Raw genomic sequence first — 22852 nt, 5'->3', positions numbered from 1 at the left:
CTGCTGTCTCATCAACAAAGCAAATCAGATCAACTTCTAAGGATTCACTGTTTTCTCTCCATGGTGGTTGTATATTTCTTTCCTTTCCCTCCAAGGCTACTTTGTTGAAAGTTTGTATCATGAGTGAATGTTGTACTTTGTCAGATGCTTTCCTACATTCAATGATCATTATAATTGTATAATTGTAAATGATCTATAACTGTTGTCTGAAATCAGGACAAATCCTTTGTCTAACCGGGATGAATCCTAATAGTCGTTGTTACAAGGGGGTAGGTCTGGAATTTTTATAGGTCTCACATTTAGGTCCTTAATCCATTCTGAGTTTATTTTTATATAGTATAAGAAAGTGGTCCATATTTTCATTTTTTTGCATGTCAGTGTCCAGTTTTCCCATCACCATTGTGTATTGTGTTTCCCATCTCATTGTGTATTTTTTAAAACTTTTATTTATTTTTGAGAGAGGGAAAGAGCAGGGTAGGGGCAGAGTGAGAGAGGGACAGAGGATCCCAGCAGGCTCCATGCTGACAGTGGCGAGTCTGATGCAGGGCTCAAACTCATGAACCGTGAGATCATGACCTGAGTCAAAGTCCAGTGCTCAACCAGGGGAGCCCCTAGGCACCCCCTTCCCATTGCATATTGTTTCCTGCTTTGTTGAAGATTAATTAACCATATAGTTTTGGGTTTATTTCTGGGTTTTCTATTATGTTCTATTGATCTATGTGTCTATTTTTGTGCTAGTACAATACTGTTTTGATCACTAGAACTTTACAATATAACTAGAAATCTGGAATTGTGATACCTCCAGCTTTGCTTTTCTTTTTCAAGGTTGCTTTGGCTATTTGGGATATTTTGTGGTTTTATATAAATTTTAGGATTGTTCTAGCTCTATGAAAAATGCTGTTGGTATTTTTACAGGGATTGAATTAAATGCATAGGTTGCTTTGGGAAGTATAGGAATTTAACAATATTTATTCTTCTGATCAATGAGCATGGTATGTCTTTCTTTCTATTTCTGTGTGTCATCTTCAGTTTCTTTCATCAATATTTTATAGTTTTCAGGGTATATAGATCTTTTACCTCATTGGTTAAGTTTATTCCTAGGTATTTTATTATTTTTATGCAGTTATAAATGACATTGTTTTCTTTTTTTTCCTTTCTGCTGCTACATTCTTAGTGTATAGAAATACAACAGATTTCTGTATATTAATTTTGTCTCCTGTGACCTTACTGAATTCATATATCCATTCTGGTAGTTTTTTGGTGATCTCTAGGTTTTCTTTATGTAGCATCACGTCATCTGCATATAGTGAAATTTTACTTCTTTACTAGTTTGGTTGGCTTTTTATTCTTTTTGTTGTCTGATTACTGTAGTTAGGACTTCTAGTACTATGTTGAATAAAGTGGTGAGAGCGGACATCCTTACCTTTTTCTACACCTTGGGAGGAAAGCTCTGTTTTTCCCCATTGAGGATGATGGTAGCTGCGAGTTTTTTCATATAAGGCCTTTATCATGTTAAGATATGTTCCCTCTAAAACAACTTTTTGAGCATTTTTATCATGGATAAATGTTGTACTTTGTCAGATGTTTTCCTGCATTTGTTGAAATCATCATATGTTTTTTATCCTCTTATTGATGCGAATTGTGAATTGTGAATATTGAACCACCTTTTCATCCTGACAATAATTACCACTTGATTGTGGCTAATTAGTTTTTAATATATTGTTAAACTGTTTGGCAATATTTTGTTCAGGAGTTTTGAACCTATGTTCAGCAGAGGTATTGGCCTGTTGTTCTCTTTTTTAGTGGTATCTTTATCTGATTTTGGTATCAGGGTAGTTTTGGCCACATAGTGAATTTGAGTTTCGCTTCCTCTTCTATTGTTTGGAAAAGTTTGAGAAGAATAGGTGTTCTCCTTTAAATGTTTGGTAGAATTCCAGTGGAGCTATCTGGTTTGGGGTTTATTTCTGGGTTTGCAAAAGTTTTGTTTATGGGAGTTTTTTTTTTATTACTAATAGAATTTCATTGCTGGTAACTAGTCTTTCAAATTTTCTATATCTTCTTGTTTCAGTTTTGGTAGTTCATATATTTCTAGGAATTTTTCCATTTTTTTTAAAGTCACCAGATTTGTTGGCATATAATTTTTGAAAGTATTTTTATAATCCTTTGTGTTTCTATAGTGTCTGTCAATTGTTATTTTTCCTCTTTTATTTATGATTTTATTTAAGTGTTTTTTTTTTTTTTTAACTTTTAACATTTAATTTTGAGAGAAAGATAGAGTGCGAGTAGGGGAGAGTCAGAGAGAGAGGGAGACGGAATCCGTAGCAGGCTCCAGGCTCTGAGCTGTCAGCACAAAGCCCTATGTGAGCCCTCTGAACTTACGGACTGAGATCATGACCTGAGCCAAAGTTGGGTCCCTAACTGACTGGATCACCCAGGCACCCCAAGATGTTTTTTCTTTTATGAGTTTGGCTATAGATTTATAAATTTTGTTATCTTTTAAAAAAATCAGCTCCTGGTTTTATTGATCTGTTCTCTTGTTTTTTTTGTTTGTTTTGTTTTCTTTTCTTTGTCATTTATCTCTGTTTTAATCTTTATTATTTCCTTCCTTCTGCTGGTTTGGGGGTTTTGTTTGTTGATTTTTTTCCTATCTCCTTTAGGTGTAAGGTTAGGTTGTTAATTTGAGATATTTCTTGCTTTTTGAAGCAGTACGGTACTGCTAAAAACTTCCCTCTAGAACTACTTTTGCTGCATCCTGAAGATTTTGGACTGTTGCATTTTCATTTTTGTTTTTCTCCATGTGATTTTTGGTTTCTTGTATTATTTTTTTGGTTGACCCGTTCACTGTTTAGTAGTATGTATTTAAACCTCCATATATTTGTGGTCTTTCCAGACTTTTCCTTATGGTTGACTTCTAGTTTTATAGTGTTGTGGTCAGAAAGATATGACATACCCTTTTTAATTTGTTGAGATGTGTTTTGTGGCCTAATATATGATCTGTTCTGAAGAATGTTCCATGTGCCCTTGAAAAGGATGTGTATTCTGCTGTTTCATGTTGGAATGTTTTGAATATATCTGTCAAATCCATCTGGTCCAGTGTATTATTCAAAGCCACTGTTACCTTGTTGAATTGCCGTTTGTATGATCTGTCCTTTGACGTAAGTGGGTGTTACAGTCACCTACTGCCATTGTATTACTATTACTTATTTCCTGTATATTTGTTATTAACTGTTTTATGTATTTATTTGGGTGCTTCCATGTTAGATGCACAAATATTTAAATTGTTATATTTTCTTACTGGATTGACCTCTTCATTATCATATGGTTTCCTTCTTTGTCTCGTTACAGTCTTTGTTTTAAAGTCTATTTTGTCAAAAAAAAAAAAACCCACAAGACATGACTACCCTAGCTTTCTTTTCATTTCCTTTTGCATAATATATATTTCTCTATCCCCTCACATTCAACCTGCAGGTGTCTGTACATCTGGAATGAGTCTCTTGTAGGCAGCATATAGAGGAGTCTTGTTTTTTTATCCACCCTGTCACCGTATGTCTTTTGATTGGGGCATTTAGCCCATTTACATTCAAAGTAATTATTGATAGGTATCTATTTATTGCCATTTTATTACATGTTTTGTGGTTGTTTTTGAAGTTCTTCTGATCATTTCTTCTCTTGCTCTCCTCTTACATTGTCTTGGCTTTCTTTAATAATATACTTGGATTCTTTTCTTTTTTTTGCATATTTATCAATAGTTTATGATTATTGGTTACCTTAGGTTTGTATATAAGATCTTCTGCATATTGCAGTCCATATTAGGTTGATGGTCACTTAAGTTTGAGTCTATTCTCTACTCCTCCCTGCGTACAGTTTTGTGATATGGTGTTATAGTTTACATCCTTTTATTTTGTGAGTTTCTTAACTGATTTTTACAGATTTACTATTTTCCCTGCTTTTGTTTTTCCCTCACAGAGGCCCCGTTAACATTTCTTGTAGGGCTAGTTTTGTGGTTTAGAGGTTTCATATCTCTCCTTCTATTCTCAATGTTAGCCTTTCTGGATAGAGTATTCTTGGCTGTAGATTTTTTTCCCTTCATGCCACTCCTTTCTGGTCTACAAAGATTCTGCTGAAAAATCTGCTCATAATCTTATGATGTTTTCCTTGTAACTGTCTTCATTTCTCTTGATGCTTTTGAAATTCTCTATCACTGCTTCTTGCCATTTTAATTACTGTGTGTCTTGATGTGGATTTCCTTGGGTTGATTTATTTGAGGGATCTCTGTGCCTCCTAGATCTGAATATCTGATTTCTTCCCCAGATTAGAGGATATTCAACTATTCTTTCTTCTCCTGGGATTCCTATAATGTGAATGTCGTTATGCTTGATGGAGTCCCTGAGCTACCCAAGTGTATTCTCATTCTGCATACTTTTTCTCCCCTTACTTGCTCAGCTTTTTGGCTTTCCATTACTCTTCCTCCAAGCCTCTAATTTGTTCTCTCACTTTCTCTAGTCTGCTATTTATTCCATCTAGTGTATTTTTAATTTCATTTATTATTTTTTCATCTATGATTGGTTCTTTTTTATATTCTCTGTATCTGTTTTTAATGGTCTTACTGATATTCTCCACTCTTTTCTCAAGTTCACTGAGTATCTTTGTGATTATTACTTTAAATTCTCTATCAGGCATATTACTTATATTTGTTTCACTCTTGCTATGGTTTTGTTTTGTCCTGTTCCTTCATTTGGGACATATTACTCTGTCTCCTCATTTTGTCTAACTCTGTCTGTTTCTGTGTGACAGGGAGAGAGATCAGCTATCTCTCCTGCTCCTGAGAGCAGTGGCCTCATGAAGAATGGTCCTGTAGTGCCCTGCAGTGTAACACTCTCTGTTCACCCGAACCTGGCACTTCAGCGTGTCTCTTATGTGTGTTGCATGTGCCCAGTGGTTGTGTCCTGGCTGCTTTTTCCTTCATTGTAGTCATCTGCAGAGACTCTTTCTACCTCTTGTGGGGAGCGCTCAGTCCCCAGCTGGGGTGGGGCATACGGTTTTAACCCGGTGCATCTCAGGCTTCTACAGGGCCCACTGCCACCACCAGGACTGAAGTCCTTAAAACATACAAGTCAGAATACCTGGTGTTGACAAGGTTTGCATCCGTCTTCTAGGGGAGGAACTTCAGGACTGAGACTGAGGCACCTGTGACTGGGAATGGCAGACCCATCAAAGTCTGTGTGGCCAGGGCACAGTGTAAGCTAATTTGGTAGTGACTGTGGGCATCACTCTAGGAGAACATAAATCTTAGAGTAGACAGTAGCTGTGCTTACCTTTTAATCCAGAAGGAGTCATTATCTTTATTATACTTGACAATAAATGTGTTTACTCTTAATTCCCAGAGGGACACTATCTCTGTTTTCCAAGGCTGTTTGTTCAGTATACAAACATCCTTGAAAAGATAGAAAAAATGTTCAGCCAGTGGTTCTACTTGTGGATATACAGAAACAAGATACATGGAGAATTGCTTTTCAATAAATTTGGTAGTGATTACATTTCACATAAATAAAGATATTCAGATTGGAAGGACAATCCAGTATGTTACTTAGAAGAGATACTCCTTAAGTATGAGGACATTAAAAGGTTGAAAGTTAGAGGATAGAAGAAGTACTGTGTGGAAAAAAGGTGGTGTAACTATACTGATTTCATGTATAGTATTCTTCAAAGCAAGAGGTATTACTTGTTATAGAGAGATTATTTATAACAATAGGAAGGTCAACCAGCGAGGTAGACAAAACAATTATACATGGGTATACCCTCAACAATGTAGCTTTATAATAAATAAAACAGATAGTTGGGTTAGATATTGGTGATAATGGGTCAATTAGATATCCTTATGAAAAAAGGTAAACCTTGACATCTACATCACTATATACACAACTACCAATTCTAGATGTATTTTAGATCTAAGTGTGAAAAGTAAGACAATAAAGCTTTTTAGGATAAAACATAGGAAAAATATCTCATGGCCTGAGAGAAAACAAAGATTTCTTTTATATCGGATAGAAGTCACATAACTGTAAAGAAAAAAAATAAGTGGTATTACATTAAAATTAAGAACTTCTGTTCATCAAATGTCAGCATAAAGAGTAAAAATGAAAGCAGACAATCTTTTCATTAGAAATACTCTATAAAGATTTTATGTCTAGAATACCTAAAAATTTCCATAAATAGTAAGGCAGGTAATCCAATAAAAATGGACAAAAGACTTGAGAAGGTGTTCTATAGAAGATGATATCTGTTGACCCATATTCACTTGAAAGTGGGTTCACCTTCATTAGTTTTTGGGGCCATGCATGTTAGAACCACAATGCAATACTATTACTCATTCACCAGAATGGCTAAAATGAAAAATGGAAATACATGTTGGCGTGGACATACAGCGGTTGGCATTTCATCCACCACTGGTGAAAGTATAAATTGGCTTAAGCACTTTATAAACTATTTGGCATCATCATGAAAATCTGACATATACATATATTCCCTCATTCAGGAATTCCACTCCTAGTTATATACCAAATATACATTCCTGTCTTAAGAATATAGAATTCCTGTCTTAGAATATCATCTTCTATAGAACACCTTCTCAGGTCTTTTGTCCATTTTTATTGGATTACCTGCCTTACTATTTATGGAAATTTTTAGGTATTCTAGAAGAAATGCAAATGTTTACAAAAGGACATGTACATGAATTTCTAAAGTACATTGCAACTGACAATATCACTGTGAACAAGTTGTGGTGTATGTGTATCTGTAATGCTCTTCAGCACTGAGAAGGTATCATCTATTACCATATATAAAACCATTGAAAAATTTTCAAGCATCATGCCAAAAAAACTGAAAGAAGCCTCAATGTATACATACTTTATGATCCATACTTTAGAAAATCCTGGAAGTACATGGAAGTCTTCTGGCAGTGTTCGATTTTTGATCTGGGTGGTAGTTTCATAGGACCTTTCACTTTGAAAAGTCATCAGTATGTATTGTGATTTGTATACTTTTTTGTACACCAATGCAATACATACATAAAAAGGTGATTGGAAGTTCCTGTGCATTGGTTGGTTGATTTTTCAACTGTTTTGTTTCCTCTTGGGGTTACCTTCAAAGACTTAGCCCTTTAATTGTTGAACTCCCTAGGCCCAGGATTTTCTAATCATCTAGGGCAGTAAGCCTGACAGCCAGTATTTTCCTGAGTTAAGGTCTCAGTTTTCTGCTTACAAATATGCCTGGTTTTCTCAAATGTACAGTTGTTGGGTTCAAGCTGAATAAACCAAGAGTCTTTCGCTCGGTCAGTTATATGTCATGGGGATGTCATGCTTCCCAAGCAAACATTTTATATTGTATTGACTGCCATCCATTCCCCTTTTTTTTTGTTTGTTTGTTTGTTTTTTTTACCTTTATCTCACTCCTGCTTTTAGTGTACCGATTGCCCTTAATTTCTGAGATTCTGAGGTAAAATATGGCTTACTTCTTACTGACTTCCTTTCCCGCAAGAATACTTCTCACCCTCTGAAATTTCCTGACTCAGTTCCAATTCCCACACTTTTCTTGATAAATATTGGCCCCACTCTATTTGCACTTTTTTGCTTTCTAATAAATGAATTTGTTTGTAAATGTCTACCTTTTATCAAAAACTCATATGTTTGTTCTAATTAATAATTGGCTTATTTAGTTCTCCTAGCAACCTTAACATGGTAGTATATTTAAATATTTTCATTAGTAGCATCTCATGCATTTAGGTATAACTTTTGTTATTTTTCTGTTCTGTATTTATAAACAATGATTCTCACATTTTTACCTAGGCCATATCTTAATGAGAAAAGATTTTTAGTTTCAAATAATATCATTTGTTTCTCTTTAAATAACTCTTCATGTAGATTAATACTTTCCATATCTTTAATAGTATTATTATAAGCTATGTCTTTATGAGAAAGCTGAATCAAAATACTTTGTTTATAGATTTCTAATTTTCTTAAAATCTGGGCAATTTTAACAATTTATTTTATATGATGTTATGAGGTTTAGGAGCTACATTTCATGGTACATCTTTTTTACTACATTATTTTTAGACTTTTCTTTAAAAGGTTTCGAATCTTGTCTTTTTTACTAGTTAAGTTTTATCCATTTACCATTATCATGAATTCTGATATTTCGGGTAACTTTTACTTATATTTTTTGGCTTATTACTCTTCTGTTTTGCTTCTTTCCCCCCTACTATCCTATCCTCTCTCAATGGACTCATTTTTTAATATTTTATTTTATTCCCCTTTGGTTTCTTTAGGAGATTTTAACTAACTACTGACAGTTCACTGCCTCAGTTATCAGTAGTGAGTGTGTGTGTACATGTCCAGTCTAGATTATTAATTTTATCATTTTATAAATTAGCAATAATTATCATTCTTTTGCAAGTAAGATGCTTTGTGGCAGCTTTAATAAGTTTTGCTTTATTCTTAATGTTATGGATTTTCCTTACCTTCTATATGTGTAAGGATAGATTTAAATATTTTTTAATCCTTTTCAGTAGAGTGTTCTTTTATTCCTAGGAATAATTTTTTTAATGATGGAAATTTCTCGTTCTTAGTTTCAGTTTTTTATGTATTATTTCTCTGTCATTCCATTATATTCCATTATATTTCTCACAACTGCCATAAAACATTTTGTAGAGTCTCTTATTCTGTTCCCACTTATTTCTGTTCCCAGAAAGTTGCTTTCTGATGAGTTTTAAATTTACAAAATAATTGGAAATAATACAAAGAGCTCCCTTCCCTACATTGCACATCTGTTTCCCCATTTTATTAACATCTTACATTAGTATGGTAGATTTGTTATAATTAATGAACCAATATCAATACTAATTAAGGTCAGTATTTTATTCGGATTTCATTAGGTTTTACATAAAGTTTTTTTTTTCTATTTCAGGATCTCATTCAGGACACATGATATTTAGTTGTCATGTGTTTCCTTAGGCTTCTATTGAGTTTGACATCTTCTCAGTCTTCCATTGTTTTTTTAATGACCTTGACAGTTTTGAGGAGTGATGGTCAGGTATTTTTTAGAATATTCCTTAATTGGGAATTGTCCAATTTGTTTCCTGGTGATTAGACAGGGGTTATGGGGCTTTATAAGGACGATCCCAGAAGTAAAGTGCCATATTCATCAAATCATATCAAGGTTGCTATACTATCAATATAGCTTGCTATTTTTGAATTTGACCTTGTTCAACTGGGTAATCATAGTTAATCATATTTCTCCATTGTACTCATTGCTTTTTAATTAGTTATCTTGGGTATTCTACTTTTACTCTTTTTTTTTTATTATTATATGGTAGATGAATAACACAGCGTTCTCTTCTAATTTATTCACTTATCAAATATCTCTGGTCTGGGATTTGAGTTTTTATTTTAACAATTATATTTTTGCATGTCCAGGTTTCTTATTTTTGTATTCATCTACTCTTTTCTTTTTAATTAAAATAGTTTATTACCAAGTTGGTTTCCATATAACACCCAGTGCTCTTCCCTGCAAGTGCCCCCCTCCATGACCATCGCCCCCTTCCCTCTCCCCCCTCCCTCCTCAGCCCTCAGTTTGTTCTCAGCATTCAAAAGTCTCCCATGATTTGCCTCCCTCCCTCTCCCCAACTCTTTCCTCCGCCTTTCCCCTTCCCATGGTCCCTGTTAGCTTTCTCCTGTTAGACCTATGAGTGACAACATATGGTATCTGTCCTTCTCTGCCTGACTTTTTTCACTTAGCATGACTCCCTCCAGGTCTTATTTCATTCCTTCTTTTATTTCTTCTTCATTTTTATGGAAGTTACACTGTCATTTATCTTTTTGAACATTCTAAAATTACTTATTTCCAAGTCTCTCACAGACCCTTCAATGATATAAATTTAATCTGATGTTAATTGGACTTGTTTTTTGCTTTATATTTCTCTTGCTATATCCTTATTTAAATCTATCACTTTATGTTTGGAGCAGTAAGATTACATCAATGTAAGCATTTACTGTGCTATCTTCATATTATTATCTAACTATATTTCTTCTTCTTCCTCATCTTCCTTTTCCTCCTCATACTTACCTCTATCTAATCCTTTAAACTTGATTGAAAAGAAAACATTTTTCATGAGGGCTACTCTGAAATCCTACTTTGTTGTGAGATTGTTAATATTGTCCATCCATCCTCAGAACCAGCAGATGGCTTAGTCTAATTCCTGGTAGCAAATCTCAGATTCTGACCTTATGTCGTTATGAGCATGCCTCTTGCTATCAACTATAAATGCAGGCAGCAATCCAATAATAGCTCTATATAAGACAATTTTCCTCTTCTGTTTGCATGGATTAGGTTCTGAGTTTATCTTAGATGGCATTACTACACAGGAACAAAACTTCTCCATCATTCCATTATGCCTATTATAAGCTTCAGCCCTACTCCCAAATTTGTACCTCTCTTAAAGTTCAGATTTGTCAAGATGTTTATCACACCTTTAAGTTTTTGTTGTCTTTTTATTTAAATCCATGTTTGCTATATGTTTAGAGCAGGGGGATTACATCAATGTATCAATTTTCTGTATTATCTTTAGATTATTATTTTTTAACTGTGTTCTTCTCCCCCACGTCCTTTCTTTTAGGATTTGTTTTACTTCCAGGAGGTGCACTTGGCCAGCTTCTGGGAGGTATCATTGTTTCCAAGTTACACATGTCTTGTAAAGCCCTCATGAGATTTATAGTCGTTACATCTGTTATATCACTTGTATTCTTTGGGTTTGTAATTTTTATACACTGTGAGACAATACCATTTGCTGGGATCAATGAAGATTATGACGGGTAAATATTATATTATATGTTAGAATTTTATATTTGAATCCACAATGTATTTTTCAGTTAATAATTATTTACCTAGTAACCCTGTATATTTATACCATTATTGGAATTATTCAACATGTAAAAGAAATACAAAGCGTAGTTTCACCTTTCATATTAAGGGCAGAAATATCATGATGATAGTTTGTGACATGACTACTTATGTATGCATTTCTAAAATAATAAAGAAAAAATATTGACATGATTCAGAATCTAGAAGTAATATTCTATACTAAAGTGACTAAGAACTTGGAGATAATACTATCTATAGAAAGCCTTATCTTGTGTTCCTGAATTGATATGTCTCCCTTTTTATAGACATCAAAGAATGGAATTGAAGTACATCTGAAAGTACATATAAGTAATGTGTTCTTTAAGCTGAAGTTGCAGAAACTCAAAGAACTTGGCAGAGATTGATATTAAAAACAGGGGAACAGAATTCAAATAGAAAACCTAAGGACTGAGCAAGTAAAATAAGTAAAGAAATAAGACTTTCACTTTGGAGTAGCTTGTGGCCAACCAGTGCTCCCACTGAGAACAACCCAAAAAACTGAATAGAGTTTAAAAGGTTTGTTTAAAGGCATCAGAGGATTGTTTAGGCAAATAGGAACTTAAAGGCCAAACTTCTAGAATAAGGCAGACCCTTAAGAAAAGAAGCAATTTTCTGGAGTTGGATACTTCTAGAGATTTTTTCTAATTTTTTATGTTGGCAGGAAGCTGATAATTTGGGCAAAGTTCTGGTAAAAAAGCATCTAGTTAAATAAGAAATCAGATACATTTTTGACATGTATCAACCTAAAGAGACAAAAATACGGCTGGGTAGGATATCAGAGAGAGAAGGGAGGTAAACAAATAAGACAACATTCTGTTGGTTTTCACTCAAGACATACGTTGAATTCTGAAGATAAGAAGCTGAACTCTTGTAGAAAGCAGAGGAAAATTCTAGCAATATTGTGATACTCTGTAGATTAGACTGAGTTTGGAATATTGTAGGGGTGGAATGGGGAGGAACTGTGGTGAAAGAATACTGCATGTTCTCAGTTGATACCTCTCGAAGCCTTAGACCTAAAGTGAGGGCCTTCCTGAAGTACTGTAGCTTAGCCAGGAGTTAATTTGGTCTCTGATTGGATTGATTTGTCTAGCCAGCACTCTAACCAGTGGCAGAAAGATCCAACACTCTAAAAAAGAAAAAAAAATAAAGATAACATCAAACACAGCTAGTTATAAAGTATCTTAGGAAAAAAGGTCTTGCATTAAAAACAAACAAACAAACAAATAACCAAGCAGATCAAGGATGTGACCAAAAGTTATGAGACAGAAAAGACAATAGAACAGACTCACAGGGGATCTAGTTGTCATCATTATCAAATAATAATGTTAAAATAATATTGATATGAACAGTAGTACAAATGACTAAATTTCTCTTCAGAAACCATGGGTTCAGAAGAGAGTAAAACAATATCTCAGAATCCTGAAAGAAAAAAAAAAAACCTGTCAACTCTTTAATCAGTATCCAAAGATAATATCCTTCAAAAATTAAAATCAAGTAAAGATATTCTCAGGTGAAGGATAACTAATAAAATTAGTTATTAGCTCTAAAAGAAATTATTAAGTATTTTTTTTCAGTTTAGAGCAAAATAATTGTAGAGGAAAACTTGAAACTTGAAGGAGAAAGGAAGAGTAAGAGAAGTGATAAGTATACTAATAAATAGACTAATTTTTTTTATCTTAGGTTTAAATTATATATAACTATTGAAAAAAAAGTATAACATTGTCTGGAATAGATTGTCAAAGGTTGCAGGTGTAATACATGTGACAACTGTAACCTAAGGGACAGAAGAAATGGACATCTGTGGTTATGAGACTTATATATTTAAAATAGAGTGTTAAAATATCAACTTGAAGTAGAAAAGTAAGTGTGTGTATATATGTATATATATATATATATTTTAGATATCTATGTAGCTCAGGCATATATCTATATTTTCTGTCTTTGTATGGTCTGCACACTAAGATTGTTTTTGTATTAGTGAGTGTAGTGAAAAATAATAAAGAACAATAGGACTTACAGTTTTTATTCCAATATGTAAAAAGCTTGTAAGTCATCACTCCCATCCTCATAATTAGGAAAAATTTGAACAAATAAAAAAATCAACAACAGGCGGCAAACTGGGAAAAGTGTTATCCCCTAAACTGGAGAGATAGGCAAGTAGAGAGAATTATAGTATACTGTACTATACATGGGAGCAGAAGCCACTGGACCTGAATATTAGGCAGTACTTGACTAATTGCTGGAGGTGGAACATGGGATAATTTGAGAATTAAAGACTCAGTCATAGGAGGACCCCAAAGAGTTTCATGACTCTTAACATCTATGTGCTTCACCAGGTTCTAACAGTGCTAACTGGGAGAAAAACCCTCTTGTGTTTTGGACAAGAAGAGAGGGAAAATAACCATTTAAAATATGCCCACAAGAAGTCTGCTGTTTGTAACAGGAGCCTACCCTGTAAGGAAACTGCTTTACCAGGGTTCCCCTTGCCAGACTTTAAAAAGGAGGACAATTAGACTTGTCAACCATTTTATAACTTTCCTATCTTACACAAAGAAAGGGAGAAAACAGGCTAAGAAAAGCTTCTGAAGGTCACTGCCCCAGACTCAGGCCACTGGGCAGGGAGAGACATAAAATCTAAGATTTAATCATTAGATTATAGAGTGCTTTTTCTCAACAATATCTTACCACCACCCCAACAGACATCTAGTAATAACAGAGAATTCTGAGCGAGCTGCTTAATAAAAAGATTCTAGGGAAACCCAAAGACAACCTGGAAGACAGACGGAGGATGCAAAAACTGAGGCCTTTAGCACCTGTAGCTACAACAAACTTTAAACACAGCCTAATTTCTACACAGATAAACATAAAAACCTCACCTTAAAAGGCCTGTTTACCTCTGTTCTTGTTAACCTAATGCATAATATCTGACTTTAAACACATACATTATAAGGCATTCTAAAAGGCAAGAAAATACACAGACTGAAAAACACAGTAAGCATCAGAACCAGACTCAGATATGGTGCACATTTGAAAATGACCAGGGTGGGAACATAAAATAGCTATGATTAGTATGCTAAGGGTTCTAATGCATATTAGTGGGCAATATGAAAGGAAAAATAGGTAATGTAAGTAGAAACATAGAAGTTCTAAGAAAAACATCAAAGGCAAATACCCGAAAGCAAAAATACTATAAGAGAAATGAAGAATCCCCTTCATAGGCCCATCAGTAGACTGGGGAGGACTGAGGAGAGAATCCATGACTGAAGATGTGTCAATAGAAACTACTCAAACCAAAAAATAAAGAGAAAGAAGATGTAAAAAAAAAACCAAACTGGAACAAAATATCCAAAAACTGTGCAATAATTACAAAGGTATAACAGATGATAATGCAAACATCAGAAGAAGGGGAGAGGGACAGAAGAGGTGGACAATAATGGCTGAGAATTTTTTATAATTAACAACCAACACCAAACTACAGATCTGGGAAGCTCAGAGAACTCCAAGAAGGGTAAATTCCAAAAAAATTTATACCTAGGCATATCATATTCAAACTGCAGATTGAGAAAACAATGGCAGAATCCTGAAAGCCAGAACAAACAAAGTTCACTGATATATGATTGAAGATTATTTTATTACAAATTTATTTAGAAACATATAAGCAAGAAGAGAAAGGAATGAAGTATGTAAAGGTTTGAAAAAAATCATTAACCTAGAATGCTGTGTGCTTGTGTGCTAGAAGCTTCCATGCTTGGGTGTGCTCCCTCTCTTTCTCGCTCTCTCTCAAAAAAAAGTAGAAATAAAGATATTCTCAGATTTTAAAATATAGTGGAATTGTAAACCTGCTTTGCAAGAAACAGTTAAAGAAGTTCTTCAGAAAAAAGAAAAATGATATGAATTAGAAATTTGAGTTCACCTACAGAAACAAAGAAACATGCTTTGCAAGTAAACGTGCTTCACAAGAAATGTGGTTTTTTTTAAAGTTTATTTTGAGAGAGACAGAGACAGTGCCAGGAGGGGAGGGGCAGAGAGGAGGGAGAGAAAGAGAATCCCCAGCAGGCTTTGTGCTGCCAGGGAAGAGCCACACATGGGGCTCAAACCCAAGAAGCCATGAGGTCATGACCTGAGCCAAAACCAAGAGTCAGATGCTTAACTGACTGAGCCACCCAGGAACCGCAACAAGAAATGTTTAAGAAAGTTCTTCACCAAAAAAATGATATGAGTCAGAAATCTGAGTTTCTATAAAGAAACTAAGAACATTAGAGAACGAATAAATGAAGGTATAATAATTAATTTTTAAAGTTTTAATTGGGGGCACCTGGGTGGTTCAGTCGGTTAAGCGTCCGGCTTCAGCTCAGATCATGATCTCACAGTTCGTGGGTTTGAGCCCTACATCAGGCTCTGTGCTGACAGCTAACTCAGAGCCTGGCGTCTGTTTCAGATTCTGTGACTCCCTCTCTCTCTGACCCTCCCCTGCTCATGCTGTCTCTGTCTCTCAAAAATAAATAAATAAATAAATAAACAGGAAAAAAAAAAGCTTTAGTTGGTGTAATAATAACATGTTCAAAATAATGGTGACAAGAGGTTATGTGTTTATAGTTTATGGATAGTGAAATAGATGGCAGAAATCTTATAAAAGGAGGGAGGAGTTGAGTTAGTGTTACTTGAAAGCCACTTAACTTGCTTATATTCTGGAAACTCTAGGGAAATCACTAAAACATTTTTAAAAGTATAGTTGCTATGCTAACAGATGAGAGAAAATAGGATCTCATAAAATATTCAAAACCAGAGGGAGGCAAAAAAAAAAAAAAAGGAAAGAACCATTGTTTGGCATGTGGTTGTTCACAGCCCTCTCACACTCTTGTGTGTTTGTGTTGTCTCATTTGTGATGTCTCCTCTTTCGCTCATAATTCCATTTGTTTGCGTCCTCTTTTTTTTTTTCTTGGCAAGTCTAACCGAAGGTTTGTCTCTTTCATTTTTCTTTTCAAAAAACCAGCTTTTAGTTCCATAGACCTTTTCTATTGTGTTATTAGTCTTTATTTCATTTATTTCTGTTCTGATCTTTGTTATTTCCTTTCTTCTACTAACTTTGGGCTTAGTTTGTTGTTTTTCTAGTTCCTTGAGGTGTAAAATTAGATTTGAGATCTTTCTTTTTTCTTAATGTAGGCATTTATCACTGTGAACTTCTCTCAGAATTCCTTTTCCTGCCCCCCATAGTCATTTCCATTTTTTTTTATCTCAAGGTATTTTTTTTTCAATTTCTCTTTTAATTTCTTTTTTTGGTCCATTGGCTGTTCAGTAGTATGTGTTTATATCTCCACATAGTTGTGATTTTTTTCCAGTTTTCTTCTTCAAATTGATTCTAGTTTCATACTATTTTACTCTTCTTAAATTTAATAAATTTTTTACAGCCTACTATATGATCTGTTTTGGAGAATGTTCCATGTGCATTGAGAAGAATACATATTCTCCTGCTATGGATGGATTGTCCTGTAAATGTCTGTTGGTCCAACTGATCCAATGTGTAGTTTAAAGCCAATGTTGCCTTACTGATTTTCTCTCTGGATGATTTTCCATTGTGGAAAGTAGGGTGCTGAAGTTCCCTATTATTATTATGTTTCTGTCTTTTTTTCCTTTAGGTCTGCTAAAATTTATTTAATATATTTAGATGTTCCTCTGTTGGATTAATAAATATTTGCAACTAAATTATTATTGGATTGATTCATTTTCATTATAAACTGATATTTGTCTCATATCAGTTGGACTACTCTGTCTCGTATAAATATAACTACCACAGCTTTCTTTTGGCTTCATTTGCGTGGAATATCTTTTTTCATCTCTTACTTTTAGTCTTTGTGTGTCCATACATCTGATGTGAGTCTCTTGTAGGCAGCATATAGATAGTTCTTTTTTTTTTAATCCATTCGATCATTCTATGTCTTTCGATTAGAGAATTTAGTCCACTACATTCAAAGTAATTATTGATATGTATGTATTTATTGCCATTTTGTTAATTATCTCTGGCTGTCATTTAATCCTATTTCCTTTTGTCTTGCTTTCCTTCTTGTGGTTTGATTGTTTTCTGTAGTGGTACGCTCAGATTACTTTGTCTTTATCTTTTTTTTTTTTTTTTTTTTTTTTTTTTTTTTTTTTTTTTTTTTGTCTTTATCTTTTATGTGTCTACTCTAGGCTTTTGCTTTCTGGTTAGCATGAGGCTTACATAAAATATATTTTTAATCATCAGTTTTAAGTTGATAACAACCTTGAACACATACTAAAGCTCTGCATTTTTGCACTCACTCTATATCCTATATGTTTTTGATGTCACAATTTATGTTTTTATATCTTGTCTCTCCATTAACAAATTCTTGTAGTTATAATTATTTTAATAACTATATTAACCAGGTAAACCTTATCTACAACTATATCTTTACCTATAATTATAAATAGATGATATTTATCATTTAGCTGAGCATGAACTCTTGCTGGTCTCTCAAACTTTTGTGATTATTCAAACTACCTTCTTTGTTCTTAATGTGTCCATTAGTTCAGGATGTGCCTAGACCTGCCAGTGTCCCAAAGGGGAGGATCACAGTCAAAACCTAGATTTAGGCTTATTGTACCTAAATATGGACCTCAGGCAGTACATAAAATACAGTTTGAACCCTTCCAGGGTGAAATTGGAGTGGTGCTATTTTGCCTGCTCTGTCTTTATTGGGCTTGAGTGTATAGCAGCAGGGGATACCCCTCTGCACATCAGTAACTGCTGCTTTGTCTTTGTCTACTATAGTCCTGTGGTCATCAGTGCAAGCCCTTTTGGCTGTGAGAGCCAGACAATCCAGAAACCCATTCCTTGTATGGCAATCAGCATATGTATAAGCTACTTCTAGGGAGACGTTGGCAATTTGTAGTGAGCTGACACGAGAAGGCAAAGGTGATGTCTGATGGCTTCTCTCATCTCTGGGGAGGGTTGCAGTCACCCTACATGCCTTCTAAATTAGAAGTCTGATCTCTAGGCAGCTGCTTGTAAAGTATTCAAATAGGCTTTTTCAGGAAAAATCTACAAGATGGGTATTTTTTGTCTGTCCCCTCTGCACTGAGCCCTGTAGGGAGAGCTGGTTAAGTACTGTTTGCTGCAGTCCTGTGGAAACTCTGCAAGCCCTCTTGGTTATCCGAGTCCAGCCATCAAGGGTCTCTTTCCTTGGGGGGATTGTGGTGAGCCCCTGGATAGATATTAAATTGGAAGCCTAATCCTCTGGTAGCAGGTTTTAAAGTATGCATATAGGCATCTTTCAGGCAAAGACAGAGTTGGGCAGTTTTTGCTCTCTCTTTCTTTGCTGATCCCCCGGGATAGCCATGGTGAGTCTGCAGAGCCCATTGAGAAATGTTTCTTTGATTCTTAAAATCTTGTGGATCTGGGGATGCAAGCCCTAATGGATTTTGGAACTGTGACTAAGGTGTGAGTTTTAAAAGTTGGCACAGTAGATATGGGGTTCATATTCTTCACTCTTTAGGGAGAAGTTGCTAGTCGGGAGGTCCTTGCTGATTATCAGGCATTGTGCCAGAGGTGGGGTTTATGGTGAAAGTATTTCTGAGGTTTTCCTACCTGTTTCACTGTGGGTGATGGTATTTTCTCATTTTCCTAATGTGTAGGAGTTACTCAGCTAGTCTTTGGACTTCTTTCCGAGGGAATTTCTCTGTTTAACTATAGATTTGGTTTGTCCTCAAGAGGAGATGAGTTCTAGAGGCTCCTATGTCACCACCTTGGATTGCAACCAAGGTAGCCTTTTAAATAAATGGTGTTAGACAAACTTAAAATGTACATGCAGGAAAAAAAAGCAAGAAAAAATCTAGAGACAGAAATTATACTCTTCAAAAAAATTAAACCAAAATTAACTGAAAATGGACTCTAAACCTAAATATAAAACACAAAATTATAAAGCTTCTGGAAGACAACATAGTATAAAATCTAGGTAACCTCTGGTTTTGTGATGGCATTTCAGATACAGCATCAAAAAAAAAGAGCATGAAAGGAAAAATGATATGCTAAACATCATTAAAATTAAAACCTTTCTCTGTGAAAAGCACTTAATAGGATTAAAAGACAATGCACAAACTGGAAGAAAAGTACATATTGACATAGGACATATCCAAAATATTTTTTAAACTTTTAAATTTCATCAGTTTACAGAGAATCCAATTAAAAATGGCTAAAAGATCTGAAAGACACTTCACTAAGGCAGATATACAGATGCTGATAAGATTATGAAAATATGTTCAGCATTATATGCCATCAGGGAGTTACAGATTAAAACAACAATGAGACACCACAACACATCAGTTAAAATCCTGAAAACTCACAAAACTAAATGCCAGCGAGGATATAGAGTAACAAAGACTCATATTTGCTTCTATTGGTAATATAAAATGATAAGTCCCTTTGGCAGTTTGGCAGTATTTTGTGTAGCTAAATAAAGTCTTGCCCTACAATTCAACAATTGTACATTTAGGTATCTACCCAAATGAACTGAAAAGTTATGTTCGCACAAAAATGTGCCAGTTAATGTTGATAGCACCTTCATTCATAATTACTAAAATTGGATACAATCAGTATACCTTTTATAGGCAAATAAACCAACTATGTAACATCCATCATGGAATATTATTCAGTGATAACAGAAATGATTTGAACAACACTAACGAACAACTTGACCTGATTGACATTGCTATAAAGCAAGTCTCAGTAAATTTAAAAGATTAAATCATATAATGAAATTAAAATTTCTGACCATGATGAAATTAAATTAGAAATAAATTAATAAAAAAATTTTTTGGAAAAGCCCAAAATATTTGGGACTGAATAACAAAGTTCTAATAACTTGGTTCAAATAGTTTCTTCAGAAAGGAAATTATATTTTGATGTTAATGAAACTTAACAAAACTTATAAAACTTATAAACTGCCACTAAAACAGAACTTACAGAAAAATGTGTAGCCGATATTAGAAAAGAAAAGAAGTCAAACCAATGACATTTGTTTCTACCTTAAAAAAACAGAAACTTGGGGTGCCTGGGTGGCTCAGTCGGTTGAGCGTCTGACTTCGGCTCAGGGCATGATCTCACAGTTTGTGGGTTCGAGCCCTGCATTGGGCTCTGTGCTGACAGCTAGCTCAGAGCCTGGAGCCTGTTTCAGATTTTGTATCTCCCTCTCTCTCTGACCCTCCCCTGCTCACACTGTCTCTCTCTGTTATAAACAACTTCATGCCCATAAATCTGACAACTTCCATGAAATGGGTAAATCCTTCAAAAGACACAAATTTATTTAAGAAAAATAAATGTATGTATCTAGTAAATATATCTAATTTGTACTCAAACACCTTTTGATAAGGAGAATTCCAGGCTTAAATGGTTTTATTGGAGAATTAAACCAAACATTTAAACAGTATCTGACTTTGCACAAATTCTTCCAGACAATTGAAAAGGAGTTATGTATACTCCCCAACTTGCATTATCTTTATGACACTTGCATTATCTTTATATCAAAACTAGACTAAAACTTGTAAGAAAAGAAAACTATATAGACCTTTTCTGTCATGAACACAGATGCAATATCTTTTAACAAAATTCTGACAAATTGAACTCAAGAGCATATTAAAAGGAAAATAAATTATGTTCAAGTAAGATTTTTCAAAGGAATGTAAGGTTGCTTTTATATTTGAAAATCTATTGATATAATCCACCATATGAATAAAATGGAGAAAAACATAATCACAATAGATGCCAAAAAAGTCCATGATAAAGTGCAACATCTATTCCTAATAAACTAGAAAACTAGAAATTGAAGGTAACTATGAAAACATACAACTAACATTGTACTTAGTAATTATTATGGAATAGGTGTGTTTCCCCTTCCCACTAAATTCATATGTTGAAGCCAATGTGATAGTGTTAGGAGGTGGAGCCTTAAGGAAATAATTAGATTTAGATGAGGTCAGGAGGCTAGGAGCCCCAGCCACCATGATGGGATTAGTGTCCTTTTAAGAAGGGGAATAGACCAAAGTCTTTCCTCAGTTTGCCATGTGAGGATCCACTGAGTATGTAATGGTCTACAATCTGGGAAGAAGCTCACACCAAATACCAAAGCTACCTGCATCTTGGTCTTGGACTTAGCTACCAGAACTGTGAGAAATAAATGTTTGTTGTTTAAGCCACCCAGTCTATGATATTTTGCTATAGCAGCCTGAGCTGCTATACAATGATGAAAACATAAATGACAATGAAACATTGAATGACCAGGAGCGTAACAAGGATATCTACTTTCAGTACTTCTACATTAAATTTAATGGATGTTCTAGCTATGATAATACTGTAAGAAAAGAAAAGGCATCCTGATAAGAAAAGTAGAAATAAAATTGTGTTTATTTGAAGATGACACAATTGTCTATATAGAAACAATATAACTAAAAACTATATCCAAAAAACTATAAAACTTTTAACAATGATAACTAAGCTATAACTAAAAAATGAGTTTAGCAAGTTTGTAGGATACAATATCAAAATGTCAGAAATTACAGTATTTCTACATACCACCTACAGATAAGCAGAAATTAACGTCAAAAATAACACTTAACAGTAGTATTAAGAAAAAAAATGTTGTAGAAGAAAATATCATCATACAAGAATCTATGGTGTTTTTATATACTACCTACGAACAACTGAAAATTGATATTACACAAATATGCTATTAGCAATAGTATAAGAAGTAGAAATACTTAAGGATAAATAGAAGATGTGAATGCCCTATTAATAATTATTACAAAATATTCCTGAGCTAAATTAAAGGTCTAAATTTTTAAATAGATACCGCGTGTTCATGGGTTGGAAGACTCAATATATTAAGTTAATCCTTTCCAAATTTTCAATGTAATCACAACCAAAATCCCAATAGGCCTTCTTTTTTAGATCTTCTACAAACAACTTAAATTCATCTGATATACACAGGACCTAGAAAAATTAAAAGCAATTCTGATGAAGAGTAAAAGTAGAGGACCAATACTATTTGATTTCAAGAGTTATTAGCTAATGTAATAAATAGTATTGGCATTAACATAGATGACAGATGTGATAGAGAGTTCAGAAATAAGCCCACATATAAATGGATAATTGAATTTTGATAAGATGTATATGCAATTTACAAGGACGTATAATCATTTTAACAAATGATATATGTATGTATACAAATGAACTTTGATCCATATCTTGTACCACATAAAATAGTTAAAATGGATTGTAGGTGTGAATACAAGATAAAGAATTCCAAGAATATAAAAAAAGTTTCTGTAAACTTGGGTTCAGCAAAGGTTCTTTTAGATATTACACTAAAGACATAACCCATATGGAAATATGTTGATAAATTGGTCTATGTCAAAATAAAATATTTCTTCCCTTTGAAAGATCTATTAAAGGAATAAAAGGACAAGCCATAGACTGTGAGAAGATATTTGAAAATCATATATTTTGACATAGAACTTATTTCCAGCATATATAAAGAAATTTTAATTCTCAATAAGAAAATAATAAAAATGGGCAAAAGATTTGAACAGACATTTAATTAAATATATACAGATGGGAAATAAGCACATGGAAGGAGGGCTTACATCATTAGCCATTAGGGAAGGGAATATTAAAAACCACAATATGAAACTACTATATTCTTGTTAGAATGTCTAAAATTAAAAAGACTGATTATACCAAGTGTTGGTGAGGGATGTAGAAAACAACTGAAACTCTTATACACTGCTGGTGGGAATACAAAATAGCACAACCAAACTGGAAAAGTGACAGTTTCTCAAAAAATTACATGAGCACCTACCATATGATCCAAACATCCTACCCTTTAGTATT

At 34.0% G+C, this 22852-nt stretch overlaps 1 protein-coding gene across 1 annotated transcript in view; it reads left to right on the top strand.

The window, feature by feature from the left end:
* Positions 1-22852, top strand: part of SLCO6A1 (solute carrier organic anion transporter family member 6A1) — a 78514-nt gene that overhangs the window by 34468 nt on the left and 21194 nt on the right. The window contains exon 8 of the mRNA XM_029941377.1: positions 10670-10865. Coding sequence (XP_029797237.1) covers positions 10670-10865 — 196 coding nt within the window. The remainder of the gene's footprint in view (positions 1-10669; positions 10866-22852) is intronic.

The sequence above is a fragment of the Suricata suricatta genome, chromosome 6 (assembly GCF_006229205.1).
Source record: "Suricata suricatta isolate VVHF042 chromosome 6, meerkat_22Aug2017_6uvM2_HiC, whole genome shotgun sequence".
Classification (NCBI taxonomy): domain Eukaryota; kingdom Metazoa; phylum Chordata; class Mammalia; order Carnivora; family Herpestidae; genus Suricata; species Suricata suricatta.
This window is presented reverse-complemented; position numbering and strand designations above follow the sequence as displayed.